Genomic DNA, 15,997 nt, shown 5'->3' with positions numbered 1-15,997 from the left:
ACATTTGTTGACCGGGCTAGTCTAGCTGGACATATATCTGTTTTCAGTAGAGGCCCGGGGAGAAAAGCTCCAATTACATGAAGTAAGAATACATTTCCGCAAAAAAAAACAAAGCAAACTACAAAAAATACAATGGTAGGCTATTCCAAACATGTATGCTGCAGTAAATAAAACTGCCATCAAAACTGAATGGGGACATAAGACATGTTAGAAAGCATGGTGCACACATTAAACTCAACTAGTGGTTAGAAGTTACACTTCCAAGACAACACAAAAACAATCAGCATTACCGTCACTGGATCTTCAAGCACCATTTCCATTTCACTGTGCTTCATGTACGCATTTCCTCTACAGGCTCGCCACAACAAACGCTCAAAAGCCAACAACCTTTCCCTTTTAATTACTCCAGCAATAAATCTAAGGGTAGAAAAAAATGCATAGCTAACATATATCAGGAACTGTTCTTCACACTGTTGGAAATTATCTCTGCATGAAAAATTGTTGTATTTAGCAAGGCATTATATCAATCCTCTCGGTTCATGACGTACATTTATCAACATATCACTCTGTTCTATAAATGGCAAAAGCATGCTTAATGTACTATGGTATCCTCTCTGATAAAGCAAAGTATATGTGTACTTGATAGATATCCAGTATTTCAGATCTTAGATATGAACTCATGTTCTGCCAAACTGGTGTAGGCTGTCAACATTCAGTATTAAAAGCAAACTGTAATATTGAATGCTGTCAAACTGGAAACATTAAAGTTTGTACTTCTGTCAAATAATAATAATCAGAAATGCATTACCACTGCCTTTTCTAGCTTGTTTCCTACTTTTGTGACATTGTATTATCGTACCCTGATAAACATAAGGCCATGCAGGGCTGTTAATGCCCTGTATACTGTTTCTATATGGTATGTGTAAATATTCAAGTATATTGTGCAAGGCATTCTGGCTTATGCTTTCTTTTTATATTGGCAGTGACAAAGCGATTCCATACACGTATACTGCAGACAGTGATATGACAGTCATAGCAAAATAATGGAAAATAATTTTGTCGAATCTTTACTTAGTTTTTGTTTGTTTAGAATAGGTTGGGTGGATTTAGTGACAGGAGAAATTATGAGTTTAGGTTGTGCTGAGGAATGTGTTAGGAATAATGGCTGTGTATTGTTACAGGGGTACTGGGTAGGTCTTTGAGGTGATTATTCGAAAAAAGCCATCATCATCATCATCAGACCTTGTAGAATATATTGAAGCCAGCTTCTGAATATTACAGAATTCCTTACCATCATGTTGTTAGTTTAGGCACCAAGAAAGCATCCTCTCGCAAAACAAGAGTCTTTATACAGAAATAAGGAAGCATTAAGAAGTGACAACACCACAAGGCATCCAAATTAGTCTGCATTTTGCAAGTATTAAGCCTGTATAGTTTGTAATTTTTTATTCAATTGTTAGTTAAGCAGAATGCTTTGGTGTTTAACCCCCACCCCCCCCCCAAGAAGGCTTCACTCCTTCCTCTTCCCTCACTGTTAGCCTCAACAACTTAGACAGTGGAAAATGGGATGTTAGTTTTCTTAACAGAATCCTGGCTAGCATACCGGATTAGTGCCATTTCTGTATATCAGAGCCTGCTAAAATGCTTTGACTTTCTGTCTTCTACTTGTTTAAACCCAAGCAGCAGCTTACTTATCTGGTGCTTCTGTTTTTTGATTCTCAGAAAACACTCACTGCTTGGAGAGTGCAGGCTCAAACTGATTACTTACTGCCTGGAAGGCCTGCTACCCACTCTATTCCCATGTCACCACCTGTATTCTTGCATCCTTAAACAAATACACACACTTCATCACACCATTCACTAAAACCCCCTATAGTTCCAACATAAGACCCCACCATATCAAACCAAAGTAAAGATATATAACCCTTCAACACAAATTCTTAAGCTTTACTCAACAATCATCTTATTCTTCTTCACGAAACCCATATAAACTAATCCCATATCATCCTCCTGCATATCCTACTACATACAGGTGACATTCAAACCCCTTAGCTTAGTACATCCCAACATACTCAGCCAACAATTCCTCCACCCCCTCTACATCAATCCCAGTTTATATAACCAGACCACACAATCTATCGTCAACTTAAAACAAACACCACTGCCTATGCTTGCACTCAAACAGCATTTGCCCTAGAGAAACTAATTTACAAAGCGCTGCGATTTACCATCAAAATATCTGCTCTTACTACACAGCTGTATTGAACCAAACCCAGGTGCTCTAACCTATCACGTTTAAATGCAGGAAGCATGCTAAATAAATAACAGCAACAACACACACTATTTTTTTTTCATACAATTACAGATTTACCTTCAGTTGGTCAACTTAAATGAATGTCAGCATCCTGAAGGTAAATCATTCTATGCTGAAAATGGAAAGGCCAACTTCCTTTTACCCATACACTGAGGTTGCTTCTCCATGCATGCAAATATTACTTTAAAAAAAAGCATAAACAACATACCCCCATGTTAATGATCTTTATACTAACTGTGAAATCACATAATCACAGGTGAAAGGGAGCATTCCCCTAAGTGGGGATTATTGATCTCACTCACCTGTCGACTATCTGTATAGTCGACCGAATGTGATTGATTAAACAGATGTTGACCAAACCAACTGAACCCACATACATACACCCACACACATTAAGAGTATTACACAATTATTACTAGCATTACTAGAGTATTTAAAACAAAAATTTATTTTAGCACTCTGTGTCTAGAACCATAACTTTTCTTCTTTGGTAAGGGACATTGAAATCATTTTTACTGTTTCTATGGGAAGCATGGAGTAACACATCTTTGAGTATATTTAAAGATGTCCTATGATTCAGAATGATTACTTAGCAAACATTTATTTAAATGCATTAAATATTAGCCCAGAAATACTGTCTGAAGGACTTTGGTTGATAGCCTGGTATTTGTCTTGCATGAGAATTGGTTTAATCTTCATACGTGAACTGTTGGATAAGGTGATTATTTCAATGATTAGTATTAATTAAAATAAAGGTTTAGCTTAGCAAATTTTGTTTGGAATTGAAAGTTTTCTGTTTGAGCAGGTCTATATATTCATAATTCTTATTACTTTAGTATGAAGCACAGACAGAGCTGTTGCCACGGTAATTTAGCCTTATTTTTTATTGTTGCTTTATTAGCCATTTATTTGGCATTTGCTATATAAACTTTCACTCAGACTCAGAGTTGTGGTCTGAACTATGTATGTCACAACTGCTGGCTGTTGTGCAGTGAAAAGCAGAAGCATTAGGTGCTACTGATGCTACAAACTACACTCAAGGGGTAGTAGGTATAGGCGATTCTAGGATGGCTGGAAGGGTACATAGTGAGGCAGTACTGCATGCCTGACATTAATACAGAAATAAGAAGGTGCTTTTGGAGGACAAACATCACAGCATTAGTGTGTACATCAGTGTAGTACTGTGCAGCCTACATAACACTAGTGCACTAGGCAATGCTCTAAGGGATATGGTAAGCATGCATAGTAGATGCATAGCATTGCACCACTGTTTGCCTTACATTAAAATATTGCACTGCATGCTTGGAGTGTAATTAGAGATTGTTTAGAGGACATTATTTTTTATCCATCAAATGCTTTCACGTTGCAACCAACACCTATAGCAAGCCCATGAACATCTGTAGCCATCCACAGAATTTACTCAGCAACTGGGGAATAGATGTATATTGCCAGAACTTTTTTCTGTATCACACACACACACACACACACACACACACACACACACACACACACACACACACACACACACACAACACACTATTCACATTCACCAATTCACCTATTGCATCTTTTGGCTGGGGAGAAAACTGAAGTATTTGGATAAAACCCACATGAACACAAAGAAGACATGCAGAGGCAGCACACAAGGTTTCCTAACCAGGACTCGCACCAGAGAGCCTATTGCTGTGAGGAAATCATGCTACTCTCCACAAAATTGTATCTCCACTATTTTATTGTGCTTACAAAAAAACAGAGAGTGTAACTTACATTTACATTTCTTGGCACTGCATATGTATTTTCCATTAATTCTACATGAAACAAGCAAGCCATTTGGATGCATGATTCTGCTTTATATTCTTTACAGAATAAAAGCATCTTTGTCTGAGATTGAACAGAGGTTCACAGTAGTAGTCTCCATTGATTAGGGAATCATTAACCCAGGTGGTACCCAAAATGGAAACTTCTACCTGCTTTAAATACATGGAGATTTAGTTAGTTCAGTCGCTCACATTGCCAACTGTATCTGAGAAACCATAACAAAACTAAACAAACTGCTATGTTAGTCATGTAGGTTTAATAGCTTACTCCCCCCCCCCCCCCCCCACACACACACGCACTCATGAGCATCACTGCTCAAACCATAAAAACAGACGTTTTTCTAGGAAACAGAGAGCAAGCTTTCTCCTTTTCCTCGTATTTGAAATTCTCAGTCTTGAATCCACCCCTTTTTAGGGAAATGAACTAAAAAACATTCACTTCAGTTTACATCCTAAGTTCCCAGTTTGACAATATAAGTTGGTTACTATTGCTACAGAGTTAAACAAAAACAGGTACTCTCCCTCTATTTTCAAATCAAAAACCTGGAACAGTCCACATCAGACTACAAAAATTTCTACACCACTTATGAGGGAGATCTGAATGTTCCTTCTTTGGAAGTGCAGAAATCATATAACTATTCAACCCTCCCATCCTTATTTCTTTTAATCTTTCCACTTCACAGTCATTCACTACCATCCATGTAGCCTTTTCATATGTTTAAAAGTTATCATATATCAGTAGTTTCCATATATATTAATAATCAAGTATAGTTTATACGAAGTGTAATATGACTGTGTGGGTCCCATTATGTTTCATTGAGACAAAAAGTCTGTGGTCAAAACCTCAACTGGACAAAACAAACCTGTTGAAGCTTTAACCTAATGAAAAGTCAAATATAAATATTTTCTTTGTTCAGTAGCAAGCCTCCTATGCCACCAGCAATGCTCTTACTTAAGTATTCCAGGTCCATAGTCACACAACCATGTAGAAAAACAAATAAAAGCAGTATGAATCACTGCCATTGTACATATAGAAGCCATTTGGCAGTGATGCCTTGTGGAAAACACAAACATGATACGATGCAGAACAGGGGAATATATATGCAATGAGTTGCAAACTCATCAAGTTAACTGTTGACCAGTGGGAAGAAAAGATGCTATGCGTTATGCTTTTAGTGTTGTATATATATATATATATATATATATATATATATATATATATATATATATATATATATTTGCCTTTTATCATATTTTTTTAAATGTGCTTTGCATCATCTGGGCAATGTCTAAAATATGTTCATAATGGATCAGTGTATCACCCTAATCCTTGTTAAAGAAAAGTTTGCCTGAAATGGGTGTTTCAGATGTTAAGGACCTTTGAATAGGGGCGGAGTTCAAAAAGAAGGAGTATACAAACTGGTAGCACTGCGTTCAAAATATACATAGAATATATTTATTTCTAGGTAAGCTGATATACAGATGAATAAACAAGTGGAGGGATTATTGAGCAAAAGTTGACAGATGGAGCCAAGACAGCCTGAAAAAGATAGATTGATTTGGGGATGAGGAATGTCTAGCTGCACAATGTTAACTGCAACAAATAAACATTGCAAACTTGCACTTATCTTTTGACATCTCAGTCATACATTCGTATGACAGAACAGCAAATTAATCAGGATGAGGAATGCATATTTAAGTTAGTATAACATGTAGTGTGAAGTAAATCATGATGACTGTCATAAGGGTTGGAATTCTGAGATGCTACACTTTAGGTTAAATGAAGAAGCAAGGGATCACTCTTGGATAGTTGGTCTAGTATAAAGACCACAAAATTCAAGAAAGAAAGATTAAAGTGGCTCAGAAACAGGAGTAATATGTGGACAAAGAAGCAATGAACTCTGTTTGTGATAGAGCATAGTCTTCCAGCAGTAACCTGGGAAGTGTCTACCACTGTGGCAAAGATGGTTAGGACCCAAAAATTATATTTTCCCACCTAATGCAAGTTATTCAAGATAAGGTGACAACCATGGAGAAAAGAATGTCACTGGCCTACAGTAATCATGTTATTGTGTGTTTACTACCTCTGGAATAATGGAGAGGTGTGCTGCAAGGGTAAATATCTGGAAATCAGGAAAGAATACGTCAGTGTTTTGGGAAACACCATGATAAATTATATGAAAGAGTAACAGGAAATGAAATAAGTGAAAGAAGTGTAGAATACATTAAGACACAAAGAAGAAGGGAATTCAACCATAGGACAGGACAAGGATGTGTGAGCAAAAGATACAAAATAGTCTGCCTAAAGAGATGGGTAAGAAGGGAGATCAGTTAAATGAGGAATGTATGGCAGTCATGTTTGCTAAATCACTGGTGGAACTTTGCAGCCTCGCTTCCTAAAACTTTAGTAGAACTTAAGTAGTGCCACATCTTTTTACATGACTTTTTCAGAGCTGCAGTATATACAAGTAGACACTAAGGGAATAAATGCCATAAGTACAAGATAAAGGCAGTAAACAGCTCATATCCTTAACTTTCTGTGCTATACTGACACTGAAAAATTTATGGAAAAGATTAATCCATGACCAGTTAAGGAAATTAGCCCCTGCTGGCTTCACTGCTCATTGCTTTCATACCTTCCCACCAGATGAAGTTGGCAGGTAATGTGGAAATAAGGGTTGGAAATAGTAACACAATGGATTAGTGGTTACATTTCTGTCTCAGCGCTTCATGATCTGGTTTTCAGTCCTAGCCAAAAGTACACCAATCACAAAAAGAAAACAGTGTTTGCCTGCATAGTAGTACTCTTAAGGAAAGGGTCTTAAATAATGTGTAGAGCTGGGGGTTAGAGAGAACAGATTAGGTTTAGGGTTGGTTAGTACGCATGAATAATGGTGGTCACCTCCCCTCCTGCTTGTGTGATGAAGAAATGCATAATAAATAGCAAGTTCTTTCTAGGCTTGCTATAATAACTGATTTTTATTCTGGAAACACTGCTATTTTACCTTTTGACTCATCAACAAAAGTAAAAGAATGAACATTTTTACGGTTTCTTTTCTAGTAATATGTGAGAATGCAGCACACTGGACTTCTTTAGACTTTTCAACTACTCCACTTGCATTGAAGAGTAAATTACATTTCTGGAGCTAAAGTTTGCAGTTTTCTGACAAATGTCTTTCTAGCACAACACCAGGAAGGTGCACATAAACTATTTTTCTGAAAAAAAAAAAAAAAAAGAGAGAGCAACTCCTGCTCCTGTAAGGAAATGTGTTCCTTCAGTTCTGACAGGCACGTCACCGGTCTCTGACCCCATAGCATGTTCGGAACTCTTAGAAAATACCACATAGAGGCAAGACGTTGTCTAATCTGCATGAGGTTTATATTTCAAATTATTTCTCTACAACTTCTGTATATCACATGCCTTGCAAATCACTGTAGACAGCTCAATACATTAAAGCTGTATACCCATAAATAACAGGATATTCACGTTGTAAGTGATAAACAGACAATTTCTTTAAAATGTACTAACCTATCCCAATGTTTTATGACACCACAATACGTTATATTAAATAAGAGGTTACAGAAGGTAAAGCCCCCTGCATGAGGGAGTGGGGGCTTTCCCCTTCCACATCTCTCAGGGTTTTGTTTTTACATATTTTATTTTCCATTTTTTGAAGAAATTGTCTACTGCATCATCTCAGTTTATTTATGGTGACTATATCTGTCTTTAAAGGGTTTCAAGTAAACTGATGGTCATCTGGGCTTCAATGCTGAAGACTTTGTATTGCCGTAATGTGTGGGCAAAAGTTATTACTGCTTTTTAAAGCTACAACCTCCTGTTCTGATATAATTATGTAAAAAACTGGGGAAAAAAACATGACAGAAAATTAATCATGATAGAAATAATAAAAAAGTACCAACCCAAGTTTTCCAGCACTCTGGAGTTCTAGTAGGTTCGATGTATCTTCATTATATGATTCATCAGCCACTCGGGCTTCTTTCTGAAAAAAAAAAGCAAGAATAATCAACTTTCGTAAACCAAGGAATGCAGTACATGTATGAATTAAACATCAAATTTATATCATATAAAGGTCATACCACATGAAAAGGGATTCATAATACCATGATTCATTCTGTATGGATGCCATAAATACATCGAAAGCATAAATGCATCCTTATAACAATTGTAAAAGAGAATAAATGCAAGAGATGGCTCTGAGGACAAACACTTTATTGGATAACTTTTTTTATTGGATAACCAGATCGTTATCTAATAAAGTTTTTATTTATATATTTTATTTACACTTGTTTATCAGGAGAGTCAGACTGGACAAAATGTCCTTTTTCAGTGGAGCCCTGGGGAGAAAACCTCCACATTTATAAAAACTATAAGATATATATATATATATATATATATATATATATATATATATATATATATATATATAAAATGTACAGATACAAACACCCAGGACAGTACTCCAATCCTACCCCATCAGCTTCCAACCATAAATCCCCAGAGGATATTGCAAATACCTTCAATAGTGTCTTCACAGAGACTATCCAATCCCTAGCCAGCCAAATGGCACCCAGCTGCTCCAACCCAAATTCTGCCACAGCCAATACTCCACTCTCCTTTAGCTAATACCCCACTCTCCTTTAGCTAATACCCCACTCTCCTTTAGCCATTACCCCACTCTCCTTTAGCTTTCAGCCTGTTTCTACATCACTTATTAGATCTCTAATTAAGAAATTAAAACCAACTACTCTAGCAGCTGATCTCATCCCACCAGAGTAGCTGCAAAAAGCAGCAGATGCCATAGCATACCCTGTCTCTATCATAATCAACAGATCCTTACCTGGAGCCATCATTCCCTCCATTTGGAAAATATCTGATGTAATCTTCTTCTTCTTTCAGCTTTTCCCGGTTAGGGGTCACCACAGTGAATCATCTGTCTGCTCATGATTGGCAGTGGAGTTTTATGGTGTTGAGTTGCCAGCCCGGTGCCCAACCTTCCACAGAAGGCACACACACACACACACACACACACACACACACACACACACACACACACACTCACACCTAGGGCCAATTTAGAGTGTCCAATCCACCTACTGCATGTCTTTGGGATGTGGGAGGAAACCGGAGCACCCAGAGGAAACCTAAGCAACCACAGGGAGAACATGCAGACTCCACACAGAAGGCACCCCAGCCGAGAATCGAACTGGAGAATCTCTTGCTGTGAGGCAGCAATGCTAACCACTGCACCACTGTGGCCACCCAAAATATCTCATGTAATACCGCTCCATAAAGGAGGCAAGTCCTTCAAACTGTCAAACTTTAAACCCATAGCTATTCTGTCACCATTGGCTAAAATTATGGAGAAGTGTGTCCATAAACAACTTTTGCAGCTGTTGGCTAACTCTCAGCACAGTTTTAGGCCACACCACAGTACCACCTCAGCCCTCCTATCCTTCTCTAACACCATAAACCATAACCGAAATAATAGCAAGCTTTCCTCAGCCCTCTTTTTAGATCTCTCCAAGGCCTTTGAGGTGGTCAGTCACCAAATACTCATGCACACCCTTAAGGCATTCTCACTAAATAGCCATGCGCTTCAATGGTTCCAATCTTACCTGTGTGGTAGACAACAAGCCGTCCTATGGCAGGACAAACTATCAACCAGTTTACCCATCACCCTTGGTGTCCCCCAGGGCTCCATACTAGGACCCCTTCTTTTCTCTCTCTTTATTAATGACCTTCCCACTGTCATCCCAAATGCTACCTGTATCCAATATGCGTATGACTCCACCTTGATTTGTTCAGCCACCTCCCCGACAGATCTAATGACATTAACCCAGAATACTTTCAATATAGTTGAAAACTGGCTCTCTAACCATCAATGGATATTAAACCCTAGCAAAACAAAGTTGCTTCTTTTCTCCCCCACTTGTAAGTCTTCCTCACTACTCTTTACCATAAAACCTAATAATGGTACCATTATCTCCCCAGATGCACAAAACAAACTCTTAGGCATCACAATAGACAACACCCTCAAATTTGATATCCATGTCAATCAAACTGTCAAAACCATTAACAAAAAAACTTGGCTCCCTCTATAAGATCAAACCTTTCCTTACTCCATTTGCTAGGACTGCTATTGCTCATTCCCATCTGCTCTCTACTCTTCTCTATGCCTCCCCTCTACTCACTAATTTGAACAAATCCACTCGTAGCAACCTCTCCTGCTGTTATAACCATATTGCTAGATTTGCAACAGGCACGGCCTATAGGACCCACCACTGTCACAACCTAAATCTTCTGGGGTGGCTAGAATGGCCTAGCCTACTTCAGTACAACCAGGTTATAATTGCCCGTAAAGTTCTCAACCACCCTGATAATACGCCTGCACTTAAAAATATCATCGATCCTTATAGCAACCTGAGGTCACTTCGCTCTTCTAATAAACTACTGGTACAAACATCCAAAATCAACAACTCTGCTGGGGACTCTCTGTTTGCTTACTCTGTTGGCAAAACTCGGAACTCTCTTTCTGCTGATCTTACTCTTGAATCCTCTTTTACTCAGTTCATAAAAAGCCTCAAGCTATACTTTAAAACTCACTGGTTAGTTCCTTGTTCAAAACCCGACTAGATCCTCCTCTATAGTCTGTAATCATGTTACATTGCCTAGTCAATTTGTCAACACTGTTTTAAAAATGTATGATTATATTACCTGTTTGTTCAACTGGAGCCTGTAAACTGTGTGTAACTTGTGATCATTTTGTGATTTTTTTACTGTATGTTCTACCTTGGAGCTCTTCTTCCCATGCCTCCGCTGAAAATGGACATGTATCCATTTGGACTATCCCGGTCAACAAATGTAAAATAAAATAATAAATAAATATACGAGTACAAAATGAAAGTACATGTTATACATTTGTTCTCATAGTCCATGGTATGACAAGTTATATTTTTTATTATACAATGAAAAATCAGATGGAGATTCAGATGTTACTCCCAAGGAAGGTTTATTTTTAATGACACGGCAATCATTAATACCTTTCCATTATTTATGAAACTCTACAACTTCTGCATAAACTTCTTACTCATAAGCCAAATGAGTGACAAGATCACGTACAAGAGTTGGTATTGTTTGATATTTTGGTTCTACTGTTACAAAAATGACAATAGTAGAAATAGGGATAGTTTGCTCTGATTTTGTAGGCTAATTTGTCAACAGTACCTTCTACGAAGATGAGACATATAAAGGCACACATTTCTGTTGCTAGCCTGTTGCCAGCCTTTTGATGTGCATTTCAGTGAAGGGTGCAAATAATTCAGAATGGAGAGAAAACACTGCTGACCATACTTTCAGAGTGCTTATAGATCCAAACCTTTTCAGACTGCCTACAGATCCAAAGAATGTCAGGAATTAGGCACAGTGAATGGCAGACAAAGTGACTGTCTTGGAAATTCCTTCAACTAAATAATTACTGGCCTTTAATTTAAATACAGTTTTAACTGAAAAAAGTTTCATTGCAGTGTGCCTAAAATATGGCAGGAACTCAAACCAGACAGAGTCAAAGAAAACATTACTGGCACTCTCCCCTGATAATCTGAAAGCAATCTGCAATTATGAGTATTACTTTTTTTAAGTGAATGAACAAAACAGCCTAAAGAAAAAAGCTAAAACACAAATTTGCATCAATATTGTAAGCACTCAGTGAGACAAAATGCTAATAAGAATTCTATAAAATCAAATCCAAAATTTTGAATTCTCAACACAGTTGCATGTCAAGTAATGTAATATATTAGAATTTCAAAATAGTGTGAAAATGTGAAATGCAGGGGAGTTTTAACTCATGTCCTCCTAATGTGAAGACTACTCTGTCCACACCCTGACACTAAAGATATAATTCCATGACCACTGTATAATTGACAAAAGCTTATACTACTTTTGCAAATGTAGTGCAACCACAGAGTTATAATACAGAGAGTATGAGGTGTAAGGGCGAAGATTCCACATTTGAGATATTTTACATGTTTTATTAAAAATGTTTGATTTTTATTGCTTTTCATATTTTCATCTGCTTTCCTTTTATTCCACAATATTTTTACATTGCACTTGTTGTTGTTGTGTCTTTCGGCTTTTCCCGGTTAGGGGTCAACACAGGGGAACTCCGGACTGCTAATGATTGATAGTTGATTTTTACATGCCAAGTTATCAGCCCTGATGTACAACCTTCAACGAAGGTACGCCCATTCACGCATGTCTCCATGCAGAAGACGCTCTAGCTGAGAAGCAAACCGGACAGCGTCTTACTCTGAGGCGACAACACTAGTCTAGTAAATAAAATGTCGGTTTTGAAAATCTAACAGTACACATTTCATTTTGTGGTGCTCCTTTCACTTGTATTCTGTCTTATGTTTGGTACCATGGTATGTTTTCTTCATCAGGCCATTTTAGTATTTAGCAAATGGTAAAATAATAACACTTTTTAAACTACTACAAGGACATTACTGCTGCATAGAAGAACAGGATAAGGTAAAAATGTTATATTGGTCCTTTCAGAAAGAAATCGTCGAAGGAGGAAGGGGAAGGCCAAAAGACATATATCGATATGGATATTTTGGAAGGACTGAGTTATTAACTAAACATTCCTTCAATATTTTTTAATTTGTCTACTGTGAGTGCATCTGATGACATTTTAAATGATTTTAAAAGGGTTTTAATTTTGTTTTTACTTTTGAACTAGATATAATGGAAGCCTTGGTACAAAAAAGACTTTTTACCTGGAATTTAAACCTTAAGCTATTTTTTTCTGATAGATCCACAACTTCTTTTGAAACTTCCATATGTTTTACCAGAAAGAGTGTTTTTGTGCCACCAGTGAATTCCTGAGTTGCAGTGTTTGAAAAGATCAGTGAGAATCAATTTAGAGAACTATCTAAACAGAAAATTCAGATTACAAGAAACCTTACAGTAAGTGAGAGATGTTGTTTAACTGACCTGATAGGAAAAAGAAATATCTGGATTATGAAACTGGATTGGGGGGGGGGGGGGGTCATGATTATGGACAGCACTGACTATTCAAATAAAATGTTTTTGTTGTTGTCAGATGAATCAACCTACAAAAGTGTATCAAGGAATGAAATCAACATTGCTTACAAGTTGGACTTCATTCTTAATGATCTAGTACTATAAATTATAAAATGCTTCAATATTTTAAGATGTCCAAGCCCCTTATTCCTTCTGCATTTGGCATACCAAAATTTTACAGATGTCAAAGTGATCTTCCCATTAGACACACTGCGGCAGCAAGCAATTCAAAAACAGAGCCTTTAGCCAAATACATTGACAGGAAATGCAAAGAGTTGTTTATTACAAAAATGTACATCTTAAAAGACTTGTGGTGTTTATTGGCAAATATTAATTCTGTAGTTTTTCATGAAAATGTTGTATTTATTATGGTGGACATAATAAATATATTTACTTTTATACCTCACACCATAGGTATAAAATGGTTTATGTCTCTCCTTTGCCCCCTGACAAACAATTTTTCCACTAAAGAAATATAGTTTTTGTATTGTTACTTGACCTAGTGTTGACCAACAATTATGTTTTCTTCAAGGGTAAATATTTCCATCAAATTTCATGGGTAGCAATGGGTGCAGCATGTGCCCTATTGTATGTGAATGGTGCCCTTGCTAAATGGGAAGAGATATATGTAATCACTTCTGAATTTGCTCCCTTTACATGCCTACTATAGATTCCTGGATTAGGTATTGATCTTGTGGAAGGGGTCTGTAGAATAATGGGAGAACTTTTTTGAAGACTGAATGAATCAACTAGATTTTAAATATACAACACACGCAAGGATTCTATGCAATTGATAGAAGCCCCATGATAACTTCTGACAATCCTTCTATGGTAATCCCTTACAGTTTTGACATCCACATCAAGATAACATGGAACTTAGTGTTTAACACTGAAATTAAGAAATTATTGGTGACTACCCTAGAGTTGTTTTTAGCAAAGGCGAATCAATCAAAAAGTTATTGGAATCAAATATGTTCAACAACATTTCAAACTCATCAAATATTAAGAGCAACTGTGAACACTGTAGTTATGTTAGGTTTATACATGAAGGACACTACGTTGTGGTCGAAGGATTTGACAGGACACTTGTATGTCCAGGTAGATGCAATTGCAATAGTGTGAGGGTAGTTTACTTAGCTACCTGCATAGTACATAATGCATTTTATGCTGGTAAAACCAGCAGGAAATTAAAAGAAAGGATAAGAGATCATGTATATGACATTAAAAAGAACAAATCCACCAATGCCCTGAACAGACATTGAATGCAAATTTGTATTTTTTTATTATTGAAAAAGTGTTAATGTCTGATAGGGGTAGTGATGTTGAAAGTTTTTTATTAGACATCACAGAGTTAGTTTGGCAGCTGAGGCTTAATAGCTCAGTTGCTCTGGGTCTTAATGACATTTCCATAAGCAGTGTGCTCAGGTGGGTTCCCATTAGATGACCAAAGATGCATTCTATCGAATGCGCCTTAGTTGAACTTAAAACAACGAAAAGGCAAAATAGCGAAGCAGCTTTTAAGCAAATTCTTTTCCAGGGAAAGAATTTGCTTGGCCACTTCCATTACTTTTCCATTTTCGGCACTGTAGTGCGATCTCAGAGTTGGTATATTTAAGTAGGGGGGGGTGTGGGGGGTGGAGCTCCCCACTTTATGTATTATTTCAATTTTTTTTTTTTTTTTTTTGAACAGCAATTTCTTTTCCCTTGGAAAAAACAATTGCTGTTCTAAGCTTTCAAGATTGTAAGCTTATACTTACATGGGGTTGATTATTCATCATTTGCTTTTTTAAGCGTTTGATGATATAATATAGACCTGCTCAGGATGAGCGCTGACAAACTCTGATTATTTTAGATTATGCATTAATTATAAATTCATGGTTTATGTATTTATCTTTTGATTATATTTAACTTTCAATTACAAAAGTGGACTTATTTTAGTATTGTAACTTTTTATGCAATTATTTATATGTCGTAGCACAAATTTATCCAAGATATTTGTCAAGTAATGGGTTAATTTATTTGATGCTGTGATTGGTTGAGGGATATTATATATAATTGGAGATGTACTGTGTTTAACAACTCTGATGAAGTCTGTTGAATATGGACAAAATTGTTTAGTTGTTTGTTAGTATTAAATTTGCTGAAGTCTTTGCATCGAGTGTTCCATTTCATTTTCTACTTTTTTATTTCAAGTCTCCTTTCAGAAAGGTACTCCTGGAATAACATCTAGATTAACTTCAGATTTTGTTGAAGGTTTGAAAAGTTTGTAAGTGCATTGTTATGGCAGAACACCATTTTTCTCCAGTCAAGTGGTAGGGTGATGCAGAACATAAAGAAATGAAGACTACAAAGCTGAATTCATAAAATCAACATTGAATGCAATACAAAATAAGATAAGGCAAAACAAGAGAAGTGCACATGCAGGGATCCTGCAATGTACCACAACTAACCTATATGCCCCAAGTGGAAGATTCTACTGCCTTAAAAACACAAATTCAGAAATAATTAACAGATTTATAACAGGAAAAATCTGAACGCAAACATCCAAAACACAATACAATGAAAGGAGGAGGAAAATTAAAGGCTCACGAAGAACTTCTTGGACAAATATGATGTAACACTTGTACAAGCAAAGACACTAAAAAGGGGCCTATGCACTTTATTGTCAGACAAAAACACATACCAAAGCAGTTTGCTGTGTGCTGCCACCATATCATGCAATACAAATAAACATCAAAATAGCTGTCTGTACCATGTTAGAGC

At 36.8% G+C, this 15,997-nt stretch overlaps 1 protein-coding gene across 1 annotated transcript in view; it reads right to left on the bottom strand.

Moving 5' to 3' along the window:
- The window catches only part of ATP6V0A4 (ATPase H+ transporting V0 subunit a4), a 563,239-nt gene that overhangs the window by 350,899 nt on the left and 196,343 nt on the right, over window positions 1-15,997 (bottom strand). Inside the window, exons 6-7 of the mRNA XM_044088210.1 lie at window positions 8,053-8,132; window positions 291-417 (exon numbers count right to left, since the gene is read on the bottom strand). Of these exons, the coding sequence (XP_043944145.1) occupies window positions 291-417; window positions 8,053-8,132 (207 nt within the window). The remainder of the gene's footprint in view (window positions 1-290; window positions 418-8,052; window positions 8,133-15,997) is intronic.

Source organism: Protopterus annectens, chromosome 11.part0 (assembly GCF_019279795.1).
Source record: "Protopterus annectens isolate FY-2018-M chromosome 11.part0, PAN1.0, whole genome shotgun sequence".
In the NCBI taxonomy this organism is placed as follows: domain Eukaryota; kingdom Metazoa; phylum Chordata; order Ceratodontiformes; family Protopteridae; genus Protopterus; species Protopterus annectens.
The sequence above is the reverse complement of the archived record's forward strand: the minus strand, read 5'-3'. Positions and strand labels throughout refer to the sequence as shown.